Genomic DNA, 22,486 nt, shown 5'->3' on the forward strand with positions numbered 1-22,486 from the left:
TCTATCAGCTGCGTAGCTCCTTGCCTGCCACACACTCAAAAGCGTCTCATCAGATCAGTTTACAGGAAGCAACTTCTTTCAGAACCCTTACGGCCTGACCTAGAAGGAAGGTTTCTTTCTTTGTTTTGTCTTGGAGACAGCCCTTCAATAAATCATCCTGACTGACCTTGAACTTGAGAACTTCCTACCTCAGTCTAAGATTCCTAGCCTGTCCTAGCCTGAGACACCATGCTGAGGTCAAGCAGGGCTGGGGCTTCAACCTTTTCTCACAGGTATCAAGCACACGTGTGGGAGTTAAATCCAGCCTGGCAGCAAGGATGGGAACAGAGCTACAATTAACCCACGCTGGGAGTGTGAGCGTGTGGTCAGAGGACTGTGAGTGTCTCGGTCGGCAAAGGGGAGTGCCAGGCAACACAGGGTGTTTGTGGAAACACTTGGGAGTTTCCACACCTTAGTGAGTCACCTGAAAAGCGCCCACCATATATTTTGACCTTTTGAAGGTCTGTCTCCTATCCACATTTTCACTAATCCTAGGACATTTTCCTCCTGAGTCTTTCTCTACAACAAATTCAGCGCTAAGGTCTCTCTGCTGGTAGAGCCGGCAGTTTCTGGTTATCACCAGGTGCCAGACAGTCTCATGACAGTGACTGACTGGTGTAGCCACATCTATCTATGATCAGAGACAGCGCTCCGGACTCCTCCCTAGACGTCTGCTGCGAACAACATCCGGAACCCCTTTAAAGATCCATTGCTATTTATGTGTATGTATGTGTGCCTACATGAATTTATGTGCATCATGTGCAGGGCCCAGACATTTAATCCCTTGGAAATGGAGTTACTGTGAACTGCCAGGTGTGGACTCTGGGAACCCAACCTCAGGTCCGCAGCAAGAGCAGTAAGAACTCAGGGAATGACCATCTTCTTTCCAATCACTCTAGAACTTCCAAATCCTATGATTTTTTTCCCTTTGGGAAGGTTAGACAGACATGAAGACTAACGTAAGAATCATATATTAAACATCATACTCCTAAACGAGTTAAAGTAATTAAGCACACCGACACTTCTAAATTTTTTTTTGATTTTTTTTTTTTTTTTTTTATGGAACAGAGTTTCTCTGTGTAACAGCCTTGGCTGTTCTGGAACTCACCCAGTAGACCAGGCTGGCCTCGAACTCACAGAGATCCTCCTGCCTCTGCCTCTTGAGTGCTGGGATTACGGTGCGTGCCACCAGCACTAGGCATCAAATTTTAACTTCAACCTACAAGCTTGCTTTAAGTAATAGATAACTTGGGGCTGGAGAGATGGCTCAGAGGTTAAGAGCATTGCCTGCTCTTCCAAAGGTCCTGAGTTCAATTCCCAGCAACCACATGGTGGCTCACAACCATCTGTAATGGAGTCCGGTGCCCTCTTCTGGTCTGCAGGCATACATACAGACAGAATATTGTATACATAATAAATAAATAAATAAAAAAAAAGTAATAGATAACCTGACGATAAGAAATTGTAACTGGAAGGTTTAATAAAATTAGGAAAATCTAGAGGTACTTCAAAACCATGAGTAAGAACAAGTCTAAGGTTCAAGGGAATAGTACGCAACCACTCACCATGTACCACTTTCAAATTTGTAGTTTACTCTTTCTGGATCTGAAAACCTGTGATCTGAAAATGAGAAAACACAGTCGTCATCCTGGCTACGGACAGCAAAGCTGTGCAAAGCAATCAAAGCCCGGCACGGCGAGATCAGTCACTACAGCGATACTCACTGTAAGGCTCTGAGATCATGGCTAATATTATGTTCCCCATATCTTCAACTTGAGAGGCTCCGTATCGGGAGACGGAGTCATTCTTCTCAAAGTTTAGAGCTGTGGGGCTGTTAAGGAAACATCTGGAGAAGTAAAGGAGGATTACTACCAGGCAGAGGTTAACCTGAAAGCAAGGGAGTTCCTCAGGACACTTAGCATTGACTGATTCTGAGCAGCCAGAACTCACCCGAAGTCCTCATATTTCCCCTCTCTGCCCTCTTGCGGAAAATGGTCCAAATCACCCCATCCTAGGGCAATACCAATAAGAAAAGTTTGTTTACTTAGAAAACAACAAATGCATGAGCAAACTGTGTGCGCTTAGGGTCGAATCATAAAGCAACCAAGTTAATTTGAATTCTTTATCATTACCCATACAAGGCAATGACCAGATAACCTGAAGATAAGGCTGTCAGTCAAGACCAGGTCTAAACTTTGCAGTCCACACTTGATAATACCAGTGGCACAATTCCCATGCTTTTACCCAGAACATCCCTTCCAGAATACTCACAGAGCCCTATGGGACAGCCTATCTTCAACCGTAGTCCATAAAACCCAAGTGCTTTCACAGCACATTTTAGAAATAATTCAAGCACTAGAACCAGCAATGTCATATGTGTTTTGACATGATGACCTCAATACTGCCCGGGCTGGTCAGGACTCCAGGGCTCAAGCAATCCTCCTACTTCAGCCTCAGAGTGTTGAGAATGTAGGTACACACCACAACCAACCCTAATGCTCCTTGATCACACCAGGATACTTTCTGGGTAAACCAGGGCTTGTCTCTCACATTTTGTATTAAGTGTAAATCACAACTATTATTTAAAAAAAATAAGTATTTTTAAAATTTATATTATATTTTAATTATTTTTGTGTGTGGTCTTTGCCTCTAAAAACTGGCATCCGATGTGTGGGAGTGCTTATGCCACAACCCACGTGTGGCAATGAGGACAGCTTTGAGGGCAATTCTCCCTTCACCATGCGGCTTCCAGGGACTGAACTCAGGTCCCAAGGCATGGCAGCAATCTTAGCAGCTGAGCCATTTCAGGGGTCCAGAATACATTTTAAAGACTTATTTAATGTGCTCTGGTGTTCTGCCTATATATACTCTGTGTGAGGGAATCCGTTCCCCTAAAGCTGGAGGTACAGACAGTTGTGAGCTGCCACGTGAGAGCTGGGAACCGAACCCGGGTCCTCTGGAAGAGTAGCCAGTGCTCTTAACCACAAAGCCATCTCTACAGCACAGACTACAGTTTTAACAGGAATCAAAGATGATACTGTGGGAACTGCACCTGTTCACAACTAGCAGAATGTTTGCCTACACCATACTGCCCCCTAGCTGATCGTTTTCAAAGCTTAAAAAGTATTTGTAAAAAAGAAGAAATAAAGATAAGATCCCTCATGGACTACTTAGGGAAAAGTAGAATCCAAAAGTCAGCAATTCAGATGTCGAGACCACAGTACTTCTTTCCCATCTCTTCCAAGTCTTTTCCCCACCCCTCAGCCTCCCCTTCTCAGTAGGGACAGATCCCAGGATTAACCAGCTCAACTCCAGCTTGAGCTGTGACAACCTCACCTTCTGGGCTCCGACAAAGATAAAAAAGACACAAAGTAATAACAGCATGTTCCCCTCTGTCTACACTGTAGTAAAGGCAAGGAAACAGAGAAACAACAGCCTATCCTCGGTGTGCTCACAGACGACAGGGAAAACACCTGAGCCACAGGTACAATTCACTGTAGGCTAGAGAGTCCCGGTGCTGAACTCCTCCCCAGGCCTGCTGGGAACTGCAGACACTAGCATCCCAGCTGCTTCTGCACAGAGCTGCGGCTTCACCAGGCTACTACGGCCGTCACCAGGCTGGGCGGTCTCTCTCTGGTAGGCCATCAAGCGCCATCGTCACAAGGCCACTTTCATCACATACAAAGAAGGTCCCCGACAAGAGATGGAGCCTCTGTTTTTCGTTTCACATACAGGTTTGACATTTCTTTTTTGTTCTGTTTGAGACAAACCTCACTGTGCAGTTCAGCTGGGATGGAACCGTGCTAGCCTTGAACTCGCAATGCCTTTGCTTCCTGAGGGCTGGGATTAAAAAGGAGCCACCACGTCCAACCAGGTTTGACATTTTCTAATCCTACTTCTAGTGACTTTAGTGTTCCTTTTCATGTTATGATTAAACAAATCAAATACATACTTATAAATAATCCTCTAGAAGCCATGTATGAGTGTGAGACCAGCCTGGTGTATACAGCAAGTTTCAGAACAGCTAGGACTGCAAAGAGACCCTGTCGTGGAAAAAAAAAAAAAAAAAAGCCCTAGATACACGACATACCAATCATAACAGAACTATTTAAAGCATCCCCACCCAAACAGACATAGCCAAATAATACACATACATATGCATCTATTTACTGAGGCAGAAGCAAAGGCGATTAAAACACACCGTGCCATCATCCACCTCCTTCGCTGGTCACAACATTCCATCAGGTAGGAAAGCAACACCCACAAAGGAAGACCTAGGATTTGGAAATGTTCTCCATCTGTTCCTCTAAGGTAGGTAATGGGACTGGATCCTAATACAGCCACACTTTGCTGTACACACATCCCTGCTCTAGGCTAACTGACTTTGTTTTACCTTAGCAATACTTGAGAAGAAAAAAAAAAACTAGATTTATACGTATAAGTCAAGGAGAGGGAGATCAAAAATAATAATGCAGAGTCTCTTTCCCTGTTGAAACAGATTGGCAGCTGAAGAATCATTCTAAATTCTCATTTTCATTGGAACATGTCATTGACTTTTGGCAAATATGGCTCTATATAATACATCCCAACATATTCCCCTTGTGCCACTAGAGACCTGCTCCATGCCCAGACCACCTCGATACACGTGTCTACTCCCATACACACCTCTTAAATCTGCTCACTCCATTTCCTTACCAGAATCCAAACACAAACAACAAAGGGAGGTCTTCTCTTATCTTTTGTACACGCTAGGAAATGCACATCTTCTGAGTTACAATACCTGGCCCTAGGTGAGTTTGGGGATTATCTTTTCATTTTTTGATGATTCCTTTTTTATTTTCTATGTGCACTGGTATTTTGCTTACATGTATGTCTGTGTGAAGGTGCTGGATCCCCTCAATCTTGAGTTACAGATGGTTGTGAGCGGCCGTGTGGTTGCTGGGACTTGAACCCTGGTCCTCTGGAAGAGTAGTCAGTGCTCTTAACTGCTGAGCCATCTCTCCAGCTTGGGTTTTTCTAATGCTTTAGCACCAATACTTTCTTCCACCATTACTTGCTTCATGTCACATCGTGAGAGAAGGTGAGATGAGCCTGTGCCTCCTGATCTCCTGCAGGGCTGGTGACGGGAGTGACTCACTGTGCCCTCAGGCAGCCACAACAGCCCAGACAGGCTCAGCCAGATTTACAAACCAGCAATGCCAAGAGGGAAGGAAGAATGCAGCCTAGGCTGGTGGGAACAAAACCCTACATTTCAAACTACACTGAACAAAGTGTCGATCCACAGAGAAGCTGGAGCAATAGACGAGGCTGCCCCAACAGCGGGAGCTTTATCAGCACCATCGGTGAAACGGCCTGGAGGTTTAGCCCCTTTAAGCCCATCTATACTGGCTGACTAAACTCAGAGTCTTCCTTGATACCACTGTAAAATGCAAGTAGGAGCCACAGCAGGAAAAGTCTTAGTTTAACTCCAATTACTCTCTCCAAGGGGGAGACAAAGATCTCTACCTACCAAATCCCACTTTCTGGAGGTATTAGCTTAATGAAGGGCCAAGTAATGGAATTTCAAACAAACCCGACGAGTTGGAGATACCCTAGAAGCAGTGAGATACAGGCAGACGCTGGCCAACAGAAGTGAACGTGGCGGCTTCCATCTGTGATCTCGTGAGTTGGAAAGCCACAGATGCAGGTTCGTGAGTCTGAAGTTACTCTAGTGCCACAGTGGAACAGCATCTCCACAGCAACAGACAACAGGTACATGTAAGAGTTGGAAGGTATGGAGGACTGGAAGGCACAGTGCTTGCCTGGCACACAATCTTCAGCACTGAAACAACCAGAACATAAATAAAAGATTTTTTTGTTCTTGGTTTGTTTTTTAGCTAGAATCTCATTCTGTAGCCCAGGCCATTCCAGAACAAACTGTCTAGAGTAGGCCAGCCATAGATCCTCGGTGATCCACTCGAACCTGACAAAAAGGTACTTATACGGAGTAAGCAAATTAGGCAAGACTGAAAAACGAGACCCTTCTCTGCTTTAATGTTTCCCTTCATTCACGAGTGCACTTTGTTTGGATCAAATCCACCCAAGATTACCACTCTCAACTCCTCCTCCGTCCTCCATTCCCTTCCCAACTTCATGATCTCTCTGTGTTTCTCACATGTAAACATGTATACTCTTGATCTCATGTGTATGTGTGTCTATGTAGGTATATGTATGTATATAAATAAACCTGTGGGTACAATTAGTGTTGCTAAGAGCCTTCGAAAACAATTATATGAGAAATCACTGACTGCTTGTTTTTTGCAACAGGTTCTCATTCACATCTGACTATGTAGCCGAGGATGACCCTGAACACTGGGTTTTCCTGCCCCACTTCCCTTGTGCTGGACTTACTGATGTGCGCCAGTCCATAAACATTTGGCTTACAATGTACTAAGAGTGGACATCAGGTATCAAACCCAGGGTTTCCTGGGTGCTAGCCAAGCATTCTACCAAATGAACTACATCAAAAGCAAAATATACCTCTAGAGCTGATAAGTCACACAGAGTTACTGTGTGTGCCAGCTGGACAAGCAGTTACTTCTAGTACTTAACTCTCGGCGACCACAAGCCAATGCATTTGCTAACTGGGCTCACGCTGTGCCGATGTAATCCAAAGGTAATTCCTTCTCCCTCCAGCGGACAAGACCAGCTATCAGAGAACTTCTCAACTACACACTGGAGAGTTTGATCCCTTTCATAGAGAGAGATACCTATAAGGAAGCCAGTGCTGTCCCCCCATCTTTTAAGGTGCGTAGTAGTTTGTTGCAGTGGTCCTGTTCAATTCACTATAAAAAACCTCATCTAAAATTGAGCCATAAGCTGGGCAGTGGTGGTGCACACCTTTAATTGTAGCAGTTAGGAAGCAGAGGCAGGAGGATCTCTGTTTTTGAGGCCTGCCTGGTCTACAGAGAGTTTCAGGACAGCCAGGGCTATACAGAGAAACTCTGTCTAAAAAAAAAAAAAAAAAAAAAAAAAAAAAAAAACCAACAGAAAAGTCATAATCACCCAGTATTTACAAAAGGAAAGGACAACATGACCATTTACCTGAACTAATATGTACCTAAAATGAAGTTTTCAACACTCTCTAGCAATGTCACACTAGGTTAAAAAACTTTAACTGTGGGGCTGGAGAGATGGCTCAGTGGTTAAGAGCACTGACTGCTCTTCCAGAGGTACTGAGTTCAATTCCCAGCAACCACATGGTGGCTCACAACCATCTATATGAGACCTGGTGCCCCCTTCTGGCTTGCGGGCACACATGGAAGGAATGCTGTACACATAATAAATAAATATTTTTAAAAAAAAAAAAAAACTTTAACTGTAAAATAGTTCAGACAAGATTTTAAATGAATAAGAAAGTTTATTTTGAAGTTGTTGGCAGCTGTTTTACCTCTTTTCATACACCCAATAATCTGGGAGGAAACAGTCACACTGGGCAGGCACGGATACTGTGGTGACAGGCACCATGGCACTATTCTTTCCAAGCCTTTCCTACTTTAATATAGGGAAACTGAGGCTGACAAATGCCAACAACTTAACTCTTAATACATGAGACTCCAGAGTTTATGGTTTCAAGCACAACATTATCTCATTTTTTGGTTGTTTTTTCCTGGAGCCTGTCTTGGAACTCGCTCTGTAGACCAGGCTGGCCTGCATCTGCCTCCTGGGTGCTAGGATTAAAGGTGTGTGCCACCACAGCCCAGACAGCTATTTTAGTAAATGAATAAAAACATCTATACAAATGGCTCTGTAAATCATCAAAAGTCTCCCAACCAAAAAAAGCCCAGGACCAGATGGTTTCAGCTCAGAATTCTACAAGACTTTCAAAGAGGAACTAATACCAATACTCCTCAAATTATTCCACACAATAGAAACAAAGGGAACATTGCTAAACTCTTTTTATGAGGCTACAATTACCCTGATACCCGAACCACAGAAAGACAATACTAAGAAAGAGAATTACAGACCAATCTCACTCATGAACATTGATGCAAAAGTACTAAATAAATAACACTAGCAAATTCAATCCAAGAACACATCAGAACCATCATCCACCATGACCAAGTCGGCTTCATCCCACAAATGCAAGGATGGTTTAACATATGAAAATCTGTCAAAGTAATCTACCATATAAACAAGCTGAAAAATAGAAACCATATGATCATCTCATTGGATGCCGAAAAAGCATTTGATAAAAATACAACTTCCCTTCATGATAAAGGTCTTGGAGAAAGCAGGGATACAAGGAACATACAACATAATTAAGGAAATATACAGCAAGCCAACAACTAACATCAAACTAAATGGATAGAAACTCCCAGCGATTCCACTGAAATCAGGAACAAGACAAGGCTATCCACACTCTCCGTATCTATTCAATATAGTTCTTGAGGTCCTAGCTAGAGCACTAAGACAACAGAGATCAAGGGGATACAAATTGGAAAAGAAGTCAAACTCTCACTGTTTGCTGATGATATGATAGTTTACATAAGTGATCCCAAAAATTCTACCAAGGAACTTCTACAACTCATAAACACTTTCAGCAATGTAGCAGGATACAAGATTAACTCAAAAAAAAAAAATCAGAAGCCCCTCTGTACACAGATAATAAAAGGGCTGGGGAAGAAATCAGAGAATCAACACCTTTCACAATAGCCACAAATAGCATAAAATATTTTGGAGTAACTTTAACCAAACAAGTGGAAGACTTGTATGACAAGAACTTTAAATCTTTGAAGAAAGAAATTGAAGAAGACATCAGAAAGTGGAAAGACCTCCCATGCTCTTGGGTAGGCAGAATATAGTAAAAATGGCAATCTTATCAAAAGCAATCTACAGATTCAAAGCAATGCCCATCAAAATCTCAGCAAAATTCTTCAAAGACCTCCAAAGAACGGTACTCAACTTCATTTGGAAAAGCAAAAAACCAGGATAGCCAAACCAATCCTGTATAATAAAGGAACTTCTGGAGGCATCACAATCCCTGACTTCAAATTCTACTACAGAGCTACAGTACAGATGTCTGATGTCCAAAATATACAAAGAACTCAAAAAATTGGACACCAAAAGATCATATAATCCAATAAAAAAATGGAGTACAGACCTAAACAGAGAACTCTCAACAGAGAAATCTAAAATGGCTGAAAGACACTTAAGGAAATGCTCAACACCTTAGTCATCAGAGAAATGCAAATCAAAACAACTCAGATTCCATCTTACACCTGGTAAGAATGGCCAAGATCAAAAACACTGATGACAACTTATACTGGAGAGGTTGTGGGGAAAAGGGAACACTTCTGCATTGCTGGTGGGAATGCAAGCTGGTACAGCCCCATTGGATGTCAGTGTGGCGATTTCTCAGAAAATTAGGAAACAACCTTCCTCAAGACCCAGAAATACCAGATATATACCTTTGGGTATATATCCAAAGGATGCTCAATGGTGCCACAAGGACATGTGCTCAACTATGTTCATAGTAGCATTGTTTGTCATAGTCAGAACCTGGAAACAACCTAAATGCCCCTTGATTGAAGAATGGATGAGAAAAATGTGGTATATTTACACAATGGTGTACTACACAGCAGAAACAAATAACGACAGCTTGAATTTTGCAGGAAAATGAATGGAACTAGAAAAGATCATTTTGAGTGAGGTAACCCAGACCCAGAAAAACAATTATCACATGTATTCACTCATAGGTGGTTTTTAAACATAAGCAAAGAAAGCCAGCCTACAAACCACAATCCCAGAGAACTTAGACAACAATGCGGACACTAAGTTGAGACTTACATAGATCTAATCTACATGGGAAGTAGAAAGTAAAAGACAATAGATCTCCTGAGTAAATTGGGACCATGGGGACCTTGGGGGAGAATTGAAGGGAGGAGGGGAAAGGCAGGGAGGGGAGCAGAGAAAAATGTAGAACTCAATAAATATCAACAAAATAAAATAAAATAAAGAAAGAAGGGAGGCAGAGATTGCCACTTCAGAAGAAGGGACACTTAGAGGAGAGGGGGGCAGGAGAGACAGAGAGAGAGAGATCAGTTTGCCTCAGGGGAAGTGGGCAGAGCTTTTCTCTTAAAGGAAGAACAGAGAGACAGAGACAGAGACAGAGACAGAGAGAGAGAGAGAGAGAGAGAGAGAGGAGGAGGAGGAAGGAGAGAAAGAGGAAGAAAAGGAAGGCAGAGGCTGCTTTTTCAGAAGAAGGGGCACAGAGAGAGAGAGAAGAGGAAGGGGGAAAGAGGAAGGAAAGGAAGGCAGAGGCTGCTTCTTCAAAAGAAGGGGCAGAGAGAGAAGAGGGAGGGGAAAAGAGAAGGGAAGGGAGGCAGAGGCTGCCTCTTCAAGAAGAAGGAACACAGAGAGAGATTGTCGTCTTGGGGAAGTGGGCAGTGGACGCTTTTCCTTAAAGGGAGGACAGAGAGAGGGGGGGGAGAGGAGAAAAAGAGGAAGAGAGGCAGAGGCTGCCTCTTCAGAAGAAGGGACACAGAGAAAGAGGAAGAGAGGAGGAGGAAGAAGGTGGAAAAAGAAAAAGAGACAGAGAGAGAGAGAGAAGAGGAAGGGCAAAAAACCAAATGGCTCTATAATCAAAATGCCAATAGGAAGTAGCTCGTATTAATTTGAGGGATGTAATAGAATTCCTTAAAAAAAAAAGACAGACGCACCACCGCCATCATCACCCTCCGCACCTCCCTGATTAAAGAGGCTGCAATGCACAGTGCACCTGACAGATGAGGCCTTTCCACTGGCATTGTGCACCCGGAGCTGGAATTACTCCACACACCTACACCTAGGCTAGAAACAATTTCAGAAAAAAAAAACATAAAAACACGAGGGGAGAAGAAGGGTTGAAGGAACCAGAGCTGCATCCCAACATCCCTAACCCTGCCTTTCCTCAAAACAGCCATCCCTTTCCCTTCACACAGAATGACTAGGGCCACAAAACTTTCATCAGGGAATATCCAACACAAAGAGAGGCAGGTCTATCTCCCCCAAGGGCAAATCGACAGACTGGCAGTGCCCTTGCACGGAGCCCCAAACGGTCAGAACTGTATCATATACAATCCAGCAATCACAATTCTCGGTACTGAGCCCAAACAAATTACAAATGTATGTTTACCTGCAGTCAGGTATCATGATGTTTAAAACAACTCTGCTCAAAGCGGCCACACTGGGAATCCGGAGGCAGAGGGAATCAGCTGAGGTACAGCCAGACAACACTATGCATCTCTAGAAGGAGGCAAAACCCCAAACTGTGATAATACACACAAGTACACTAGGCGTGTCTTGTTGGGTTTAAAAAGCAATCTGAAAAGACTATTACTATTTCATTTTGACTACAAGAAAGTCTGGAAAAGCCAAAACACAGGAACAGTAAAATGGTTAGAGGGCAGAACAGTCCTGTGTGTCATGATGTTACATGGTGGATGCATCATTACGTACCTACAAAAACCCAAGAACACCCAACCCCGAAAGTGAACGCTAGTGTAAACTGAGAATATGTGTTCAAAGGAGGTTCGGTTCTTTTGTTGCTTTGTTTTTCGGAGAAAGGGTTTCTGTGTTAAACAGTCCTGACTATCCTGGAACTCACTCTATAGACCAGGCTGGTATTGAACTCACAGAGATCTGCCTCCCTCTGCCTCCTGAGTGCTGGGATTAAAGGTGTGCGCCACCAATAATGCCCAGCTAGGAGGTTCAGGGTTTTTTTTTGGGGGGGGGGGGCGGTTTAGGGGGGACAGGGTTTCCCTGTAGCTTTGGAGACTATCCTGGAACTAGCTCTTGTAGACCAGGCTGGCCTCGAACTCACAGAGATCCGCCTGCCTCTGCTTCCCAAGTGCTGGGATTAAAGGCGTGTGCCACTACCACCTAGCCTAGGTAGTTCAGTTTTAGCAAACTTGTGTGCATGAACCACAGACAGTGAGGGAGGGTGAGGACACAAATGGAAAAGCTATACTCCCTGCTCAATTTGTTCTGATCTAAAATCACTAAAAAAAATACAAGAATTTTAGTTGGGTGTGATGCTCATGCATACAACCTGAGCACACACAAGAGCTGATGCAGGGCTGCCCAATTCCAAGCAAGGCTGAAACTGTAGAGCAAGTTCCCAATTTCAAACTGCAACAAAACCACAACAGAAGCAGGAGTCCCCAACACAGTACCACAGCCACTGACATTCCAAACAAATCCACATTTCTACACTTGCATTCCAAACAACAAAACACACCAGGCTGGCCAGGGCGGGCGTATCTATCATCATCCCAGCACTTAAGAGCTGGGGGCAGGAGAATCAGGAGTTCTAGATCATCCTAATGGCACAGCAAGTTCTAGGTCAGCTTGGGCTACATGGGAGAGTCTCAAACAACTGAGGTTTAAAAATAACACAACTAACCGCATAGTAGGGAAAATATAAAAAGTGTGTCAGCCTGAACACTCTGGTTACTAGTGGGACACACGAGCTTACAAGAGCCAAGACTGTCTATCATCCAATACACTTAATGACTACCTCCGCGCTTGCAGACTCAGGACCATTTCCATATTAACAAGTGAAATGTTTAGCGGTTTCAGAGAACACAGCTCTTCAGCTCAGACATGCTCAGGCAGATGGTTTGCAGCTTCAGCCTCCTCTGACCTCTGCAGTTGGCTTGGCAGCTCTAGGCTGGGAAATTATCTATTTCTCTGAATAGAAAGTTAGATTAATTCATCCCAGCAGTAATGAAACATAAGAATGATTGCTAAGAAAGGTTAATGGAGCTTATAAATGTTAAAGGAGAAAAAGATACAAATATTAATCAAAACATTTAGGGATAGAATCCATTTTTTTCTTTTTTTAAAGGCAGGGCCCAGGCTGGCCTGGAGTGAGCTACATCACGGAGGAGAACCTGGAACCACTGATCCCTTGCCTCTCCCTGCCAAGTGCTGAGATTACAGTGTATCTAGCCCCAAGCCTTAAAACACTCTACCACCTGAGCCAGACCTCTAGGCTTTAAAACAGTTACATTTTAAGAAACAGAAAATCCTGTCTTTGTTTTTAATCAAGAACAAGGCACGGAAAGAGGAAGTTCAGCTCGACTTAGTCACTACCGAGGGTCAGCGGAAGCAGTAGACAAAACCACTGGTGAAACCACTGGCACATCATGCTGACCCCTCCCCAAAGGTCAGCTACTAAATACACTGAGAAGTATAGCCCACAGCAAGGAAGCAACCCAGGTAACATTCCCCAAACGCCCCAAAGCCTCAACCTTACATCCACCAAGACTGTTAGAAGAAAAATGGTGGATTATGTTTTATCAAGATTTCTCTGAATTGTCAGTCAACTGAGAAAAATAAAAATGCTTACCCAGAGAACCTCCTGCACACAGCAATGGACATGTTACCAACCCAGAGGACCCTCCTGCATACAGCAGCGGACCATTTTACCAGTGAGAACACTAAAGGAGTGATTTTGGGGGGTGGGGCTGGGGGAACCCAGGGCCTCTATGTGCTCTATCAGTGAGCTATACCCAGGCCTTGATTTTTTTTCTAGTTACTTTTATTTTCTATTTTGCAGAAATATTCTGTTTGCATCAAATAGTTTAGCATTTTGCTAATCACTGAATTGTATGTGTATACTTGCTCCCTAACTCCCGCAGCAACTATGCGGAGGTAAGGTCTTCAGAGGATAAAAAAGAAAGATCTTTAAGTAAGAGTGAACAAGAGTGGTGGTACATGCCTTTAATCCCAAGCACTCAAGAAGCAGAGGTAGAGGCAGGATGAGCTCTGTGAGTTCAAGACCAGCCTGGTCTAGAAATCCAAGTTCCAGGACAGCCAGGGCTGTTACACAGAGAAACCCTATGGGGTGGGGGTAGGGAATGAGGTTTTAGTTATTGAAAACAATGAGAGAGTTTAAGCAACGTACAGTTTTGGTGGTGAAACCCCAGTACTAGGGAGGTGGAGGCAGAGAATCATGAGTTGAAAACAGCCTGGTGCCTTATGGGAAGAAAAAGGACAATGACACATTAAGTACCAGCAGCCCCACAATTCTAAAAAAAAAAAATAAGTTGGACTTCAGGATGATGTCCAAGTGACTCATTAAAAGAAAACAAATTTGCATGTCTATTAATATTTTTAAAAAGATTTTGTAATTTATTTTGTTTTTTATATGGATGTGTGATGTCTACAGTATATATACACACCATGTAGGTGCCTGGTATCCACAGGAGCCAGAAGATCTAATGCCCTGAACCTAGAGTTCCACCCCATGTGGATGGCCAGCAAGAGCTCTTAACTGCAGAAGCATCCTCCAGCACACCAATGACCAACACAGTCCAGTTCTCAGCTCCCCTTCTGCCACATCAATACACAACTATTTATCAGCACATTAAAGAGATTCCATAGATAAGACAGTGGGACCCTTGTGATCTAAGATTTCTAAGCACTGAAACTTAATTTAACATTATATGAAGTGTCCAATATACTATTTTCAGAGCCAGGTAGCATACACCTTTATCTTAGCCCTTGGGAGACAGAAGGATCTCTGGTCTTCATAGTGAACTGTGGGACAGACAGAACTACTTAGTGAGATCCTGTCTTAAAAAGAAATGAAGGAAGGGAGGAACAAAGGAAGGAAGGAAAACACTATCTCTGTACGTAAATACTGTGGGGACAATCTGCTTCCCTCTCTAATTGTCTGAGACAGTCTCACCAGGTATCTCTAGCTGGCTTCAAGCTCACAGGTGTGTACACTTGCCTATGCCTCCCGGTGCTGGGATTAAAGGTGTGCTCCATGATGTCTTGGCTTACTCCGTTTCATCATGCCCCCAAGTATCTCATTATGATCACAAGACCTGGCTGGCATATATTTGAAACAGGTCAAGTCTAAAGGGCACCTAGTACTTCAAAGCAAAATCTTATCTACTACAAGGAAGCCAAATAGACCCCGAGACCAACGTAACCAAGCGCAAATGGCTTTGGGATCTGTAGGCAGTGTAAATCCTTCGAATTTTATATAATCTATCAACTGTCTATGTGTGTGTAATTCATTCTCTCTCTCTCTCACACACACACCCTTATATAAGATACATTCACATAATTATTACCAGAAATGCAGCCACCTCACATAAACCCCTAAACCACATATCAGCTACAGTTCAGTCATGACTACTCTGAAAGACACCTATCATTTACACAGTTACTTCCTCCTGGTACAGTATGTACCAACAGTTTCAACAGGAACGCACACTGACAAAGTTTAAAGCATTTCCCTGACCAGGTACAGTGGTTAATGTCTTTAATGCCAGCACTTGAGGGCTCTCAAGGAGGATACCTACAAGTTTGAAGGCAACCTCCCTCCAGGCATAACACCACCCTTAACTCCAAAACTTGAAAGGAAGGAAGGGAGGAAGGGAGGAAGGAAGGAAGGAAGGAAGGAGAGAGAGAGAGAGAGAAAGAGAGAGAGAAAGAAAGAGAAAAGGAAAAGCACAGGATAGGGGTACAAAGCCTTCTTAAGTAACTTTAAAGGATACTCTCGGCCATCGCTGCTACATCCAGCTTGTCGATATCAGGTGAGCCAGGGCAACATTTCTTGAATTCTTTTCGGAGATCAAAAAAGGAATAGAAGCATTCAGGTAGTAATACATTCTGAGGGAGGAGAAGGCAGAGGCTGTTACCGAGGTGAATCTGGTCCGTATTTCTCTAATAACTAGGAACCTATGAATGGGATATTGCACAATTTACCACAATTTTTAGAAATATAAAATTCAATGTGGAATGGCTCTATTTTTTAATGCTTGGTCACGATACTACATTAGATCCCGTAGCAATTTCATAAAGTCATCTCATTGTAATGAAACGGATAACAATGTTTTTAGTTCACCGTGTGTTCTAATCAAACCATTTTTGTTTTCTGCTTGTTTTGGAGACAGGGTTTCTCTGAGTAGCCTTGGCTGTCTTGGAACTCGCTCTGTAGACCGGGCTGGCCTCGAATTCACAGAGATCCTCCAGCTTCTGTCTCCCGACTGCTGGGATTAAAGGTGTGCGCCACCACCGCCCGGCATCAAACCTTTTCTTTTCATTTTAATTTCGTCTTGTGTATCTGTGCATAGTTGCCTGCATGCACACCAGATGTGTGTGGGTTCTCATGAAGCCAGAAGAGGTTGTCAGCACCTCTGGGACAGGAGCTCAGATACGAGGGTAGGGATTTGAATAGACCTCTGCTAAGTGCTGAGTCACTCCTCACCCCTATCAAACCCTTTCTGAAGCTATTATATATGTGCAATATTGGGTTGTTTTTCAGGTTGTAAAAGACTTTCTAGCTGTTATCATTTTAGACCGTCTGTGGTTTTAGGTATCCGTTTTTACACACATAAATTTAGACTACGATGAACTGGTAAGAGCTGTTAAGTCCCAGTAATACACGTATTTATTATACATGGCTAGGAATAGTGGTCCCTATACTTTACAAAAGATTACTTTTGACCCAAATTACAGTTCCATATCCGTTTTGCCCATTGTTCTGGCTTTACCTGAGAATTCGAATTAGATTTTAAACTATCACAAGGGTGGATGAGGGCTCAGCGGTTAAACACCTGTTCAATTCCCAGCACTCACACAGCGACTCACAATCACCTGTCACTTCAGGCCCGGGGATCTGACACTCTCTTCTGACCTGCACAGGCATGCTATTCAGCTACACACACCACACACACACACACACACACACACACACACACACACAAATACACATGTGAAAAAAAATTTAAAAAAATAAAAAAACCAAATACACATGTGAACAAAAGGACACAACTCGACAGGGTAGAGAGTACACATAATTCCTGGGGGGGGAGGCTGGAGAATTGTGAGACCAGGCCCAGCCTGAGTTATATACTAAAACTGTCTCAAAAAAGCCAGGGGGGCCTGCAGAGCATGTGCAATGCCCTAGAAGTTCAATTCCTAGCAAAAGACCAAAAAGAAAAGGGCTCTTTATGTCAAAGAGAGGAGAAAGTTACTGGCGGTTCTTAGCTCTTATTCCACTCTTAGGGTTAGTAAGGATCACTGTGCAGAGGAACAAATACTATACCCTGGTTTTAAGGTCTTCTGTCAATGTTTGTGTAAGACAGGAGTCTCCCTGTGTGAACCCAGGCTGACCTCAAACTCAAGGCTGGGCAAACCTTGACCCCTTTTTTCCCTTTTTTTTCTTTCATGACCAGACTGGCCTCAGACTCAGAGATCCACCTGCCTCGGCCTCCTGAGTTCTGGGACTAAGGGTGTGCGCACCATGCCTGGCTAAACTTGAAACTTCTGATTCTCAATCTCCCCGTCACTCCCCTTGAATGCGCCTCCACACCTAGTTTCACACAGTCTGGGGGATGAACCCAGGATGCCAGACAAACACTCGTGTAACTGAGGCAATTCTGGGCTTCTGCTTTTCGTTCAGAACCTACTGTCCATGACCCCAGGCTGGTTTTGAACTCACATCCTGGCTCAGCTGCAAGAGCACTGCGTTTGGAGATGTGGATCACCGTTTCTGGCTAAAACCAACTTCTTACAAGGAAGAATTTAGATTCCACACCCCCGCCCCCGCCCCCGCTTTACATTATTTGCTGGGTGGAGCACACACTTGCCATTACATGAATGTGGAGGTCATAGAACTACTTGGAAAAGTCAGGATTTTTCCTTCTACCATGCGGGTCTAAGGGCTGAACTCTATTCAGCTTGGAGGCAAACATCTTTACCTGCTGAGCCACCTCTAGCCCTAGAGGTTTTTTATTTCAAAATTGTTAAATGTTCATTAACTTGAAATTCCCATTTACTTTCTTTTTTATAAAATACATTTTTTTAAAATAGCTTAAAAATTTTTATATGTGTATTTTGCCTTCATGAGTATATATACCATGAGTAAGCCTGGTGCCCACAGCAGATATAAGCAGGCTTTGGATCCCATGGAACTGGAGTTACAGATGCTTATGAGCCACCACGTGGAACAAAAGCCAGGTCCTTCTCAAGAGCAAGTGCTCTAAACTGCTGGGCCATCTATCTCTCCAGTCAGGAAATACTAAATATATAATAACATCTCTAGTGGATTCTACTCATTTTAATTTTCTCATACTGTATGTAAAATCCACATCATTGGTTTGAAGAACTACATGAAGCATGAATCTTCACAACGCCTTATGGTCATGAAAATCTACAGTACTAACTCACCCAACAGAAAACATCAGTTTAAATCACTATTCCCATTTCAAATACTTAGCATTTTATTTAGTGTTTATAAATGTACTGACATTACATTAAGTTATAAAGCAAAAACAGGTTTGTATAGCATAAATGCTATTGCAAAATTAATGCTTCCACCCACAGTATTCTAGAACATAATATATATTATATATTTTATATATAATTTAAATATAATACTCTAATGTTAGGGGAAATTTTTCACCTATTGTTTTCTGTGTAGCAAAGTTATTTTCCCTACAAGTTGTCTCCCCTTCAAAGCAATCCATCTAAAAAAAAAAAAAAAAAACCAGAAGAAACTGGGGGGGGGGGGCAGGGGACAGTGCCCCTTTCCTGTAACCCGGAACCTAAGAAAATAAGGGGAGAGGCTCTATAGACCATTCTCCAAAACACTGAAAGGCTAGCCTGGGCTATAACCATCTCAAAAAATTGGGAGAAGTTAAATTATTTTAAAAAGCTTTTTGCCTCTAGACCTTTTGTCATGGTTTCTGGTAAACCATTCCAGAACACCAACCAGCTACTCAGATTCCTATAAAGGACTGATCACCTTCAAGGTGGAGGACCTGGGGCGGCTTCTGCAGACTTTCAAGCCATCATACATTTAACTAACTTGCTAGCTTTTTCTGCTTTGGAGAATGAAGACAACGAAGTCTGGGCTAACTGTGCTGCCCGCGTCTACGTCAACCTACCAACTTTCTTAGCCTCACACAATCTTTTCAACCTCAGTGCCTACCCTTCTGCAGTGCAGCCACAACGAACCTCAAACTGTTAAGAGAAACGACATCGGCACGAATCAGCTACACTGGGCCAGTTGTCTACGCTCTTCACTGTCCTGCCAAAACACTCTTCCCAGGGAGAGAAACGGGAGATTCAGGGTAAGACTAGTTTTGCTTTTGCATGGTCTTTTTCACATTGAGAAAAGACAGTAAAGGCAACCTTACTGATAGAAGATTTCAGTGCATCCTCAATCCCAGCACAGACGATGCAGAAGTGCCTGGACTTTGAGGCTAGCCTGGACTCCAGAGCCAGACTGTCTCAAAAAAATCCACCCATTTACAAAAACAAACAAACAAAACCTTTAAAATTTGGTTTTCAACACTTCAAATCAAAGGGAGTGTTCTAAAATATTGTTTACCTTGGTAATCGTTATCTAAGCAGCCCTAAATAAAAGTATTTAGAAGTTTAGAAGGTTTTTGATTCTCTTTCATGGATAAAGCATTTCACACAAGAAAATTACCTCAAGGCAGTAAAATACCAGTCTTTTCTACTGTAAGTGACAAAAATTCAAACCTTATATCAGCTTTGGAAAATGCAGTGTCAAGCTGAATACATAACAAAGATGATGTTTTAATCACTGATGGATACCTATAAAATTACAGCAATCCCACACACCTCCATGAAAATTACATGAGTTTTTCAATCGTGATAAAATATACATAATGTTAAATCTACCATGTTACCCCTTGTACGCTACAGTTTTATCGCCTGCTTTCAAGTACAGCAGCGTCAAGTTCACGGCCGCTTTGTGACTTTCACCACCATCCTTTTGATTCAAAACATGTTTACATCTCCAAAACGAAAAGCTGCACCATTAGACAGAAGTCCCAGTCTGCCCTCCTTTAAAAGCAGAATAATATGGATAACGTTTTAAAAAGCCTCCAGACAACCCCCAAAGTACAGCTGTTTTTCCAGAAGCCAGAATAAACGTATTTGAATAAACCATCTGGTTTGTTCGTTTGTTTTCAGATTCCCCAGTCACCCCGCTGAGAACATCCCCTCTCCAGAAGCCAGCATTCTTACCTTCTTGGAAGCCTCGGGATGCAGGATCTGCCTGACATGAAGCTGCCCATCAGTACACAAACAGAAGGAAGTGCCTACCCCAATGTTCAGCTCATTGCTCACTGACTGGTTAAACTGCAAGAACAAGAACACGGAAGGAGGCAACGAAAGCAGAATTTACAAACATGTCAAAGTGGCCCAACTTGAAGATAATCAGAGAAAAATAGTCCTGAGGACTCTGAGGCCTGACGCAGGCAATATCGCAACCCCCACTACCCAACCTGTCACTTTGCCCTAGGCAAGGATGCTTTTCCAACCAATCTGCAGCTTTTCTGCTCCGCAGAAGTGGGTTTCACTTCCCAGCAACCCTTATATTCAGGATGAGCCTACTGGAGGTCTCTTTTCAGTTTGCCTCCAGATTACATCATTCCACGGGACTGCCTTTTAAATGTTGGGATGTTCCAGCTTTAAATCACCCACTTCCGATACGCAAGCGGGGGAGGGGGGGTACTGAATAAGAAGAACGCTGTAAGGCGGGTAACACTTAGAAAATACTCTAGAAATAACTTCCTCCTTTAATAGGAGACTCCTGCGCTACGGCAGAGGCTGGGAGAGCGCAGAACACAGCGCTGCACAGGTGTTGAGACCCGCCCTATTCAGGTTTCTAGCAACCGTCAGCACGCGCAGCAGCCAGTTTTTAGGTCACCTCAGTTCCTACAGGGGATCCCGCCAGCTCCACGGTGACCCTACAGGCAGGCCCACAGGTCCATACTTACAACCCCTACCTGGGATCCCAATCAAGGCACTAAAGAAACAATAAGGAAGCCGAGCCTTTGGAAATTGAGACTTGAGGCTGAAATCAGGCGGGCGCTCAGGAGCTAGAACTAGCTCGGGAGGACGGATGCACAGACGGTCTGCGCTCCTCAACCTGGCTGGGCTGCAGACCCAGACCCACTAGGGACTGCGCATGGGCTTGCGGGAGCTAGGATTCAAACTTCGCTGGGGGAAAACGCGACTAATACTCCCGCCCAAAGAACTACGCGGGAGGCAACAGGAAGCCTGCGAATTTCTATACCTTTCCATCCCAAGAACCGGGGGGCCAGGAACAAGCACAGCAGCCCCCCCTCTAGAGCCCCTCCCCGCCCTCCGGCCGGACGCCCACATGCAAGGCTGGGAGTCTCGCCACCCTGCCACAGAAACAAGCGGAGACCGCTCCACGAGGGCGTGAAGTCACAGGGCTGGGCCGGGTCTGGGGGCCGCGGAAATAGGGGTGGACGGCGTGGCCCGGCCCAAACTGTCACCTGTCGGAGGGCTTGGTCCAGCTGCGGCGCGGAAGACAGGCTTTCGGCGTCAATTTTAGTTTCTTCTTTACAATCCTCCGTCAGTTCCAACTGATCCGGTCTAACTAGTACTTCGTGCAACTGTCCCACCTCGGGGGGTGAAGGGTGGAGAATAAGGGGTCAATTCCCCCTTTTCAATTTGGAAATTCTTTCTCCTCCCCGCCTTCCCCCGGGCGGCTCGAGGGTTTCCAGGTACCCAGCAGCAGAATCAAGGCTCCCTAGACGGCCAGGGATCTGGTCTCGGCTCCCCCGCCCCACCCCCACCCTACCCGGATCAAGTCGCTGAGGCCCTAGAAGGGACCCCAGCGCCCCAAGAACCACAGCCTGGCCCAGGCGTCCCACGACCCGCAGAGAACGTGGCTCGGCAGCGCAGGCCTCTCTACCTGGGCCAGGTTTCGGAAGACTGAAATGGCCCCAAGGTGGTTTAGTCAAAAGGTTTGCTTTACTATGGATTCTCTAGGCCTCGGGGCCCCGCTTCATACGCGTGCAAACAAACAAAAAAGAAAGAAAAAAGAAACCCTCTATCTCCTCTCTAACTTCTACAATAAAGTTCTTGCCCCACGCCTTGTTTGGCCCAGAACGTTGAGCAGTACCTTCTTGTTGGCCAAATCCACGACTTTCCATAACAGCAGGATCAGTTCCTTCTCATCTGAACCCAGCTTGGCTCCAGTGGCCCCAGCAGTGATCCCAAAAAGCACCACCAAGTAATCCGGAGACGCCGTCATGACGATAGGTGGGGAGGGGGAGGAGGGGGTTCGGGAGGTGGCGAGGTGGGGTTGGAAGTGAGAACGAGAAAACCTGTGCTAAAAGCCTCTTCCAAGAGAAAAAGAAAGCGCCCACCCCCCTCCTCGCGGCCGCCAGGGCAAAAGGCGGTAACCAACCACCCAAGCCCACACCTGGCCGGCGCTCCACACCCAGGGCAGGAAGGGGGGTGGAAGGAGGGAGCAGCAGGCCTGCCCTTTCTGTATCCAATTGCTGGTGCGTCTATGAAAAAAAGCCGAGGAGCCCAGCTGCACCCCCGGGAGGCGCGAGCAATGGCTGAAAGCTTTTCTGTGTTGGGATGTGGCTCTACCTGCCCGCCCCTT

General features: G+C 44.4%; 1 protein-coding gene across 1 annotated transcript in view; it reads right to left on the reverse strand.

Annotated features, from left to right (window-relative positions):
• The window catches only part of Esrp1 (epithelial splicing regulatory protein 1), a 55,583-nt gene extending 33,301 nt beyond the window's left edge, over window positions 1-22,282 (reverse strand). The window contains exons 1-6 of the mRNA XM_042055980.1: window positions 21,995-22,282; window positions 21,363-21,491; window positions 20,083-20,196; window positions 15,576-15,690; window positions 1,764-1,862; window positions 1,605-1,659 (exon numbers count right to left, since the gene is read on the reverse strand). Of these exons, the coding sequence (XP_041911914.1) occupies window positions 1,605-1,659; window positions 1,764-1,862; window positions 15,576-15,690; window positions 20,083-20,196; window positions 21,363-21,491; window positions 21,995-22,126 (644 nt within the window). The 5' untranslated portion in view covers window positions 22,127-22,282. The remainder of the gene's footprint in view (window positions 1-1,604; window positions 1,660-1,763; window positions 1,863-15,575; window positions 15,691-20,082; window positions 20,197-21,362; window positions 21,492-21,994) is intronic.
• Between the last annotated feature and the right edge of the window lie 204 nt (window positions 22,283-22,486).

Source organism: Arvicola amphibius, chromosome 11, assembly GCF_903992535.2.
Source record: "Arvicola amphibius chromosome 11, mArvAmp1.2, whole genome shotgun sequence".
NCBI classification, from domain to species: Eukaryota; Metazoa; Chordata; class Mammalia; order Rodentia; family Cricetidae; genus Arvicola; species Arvicola amphibius.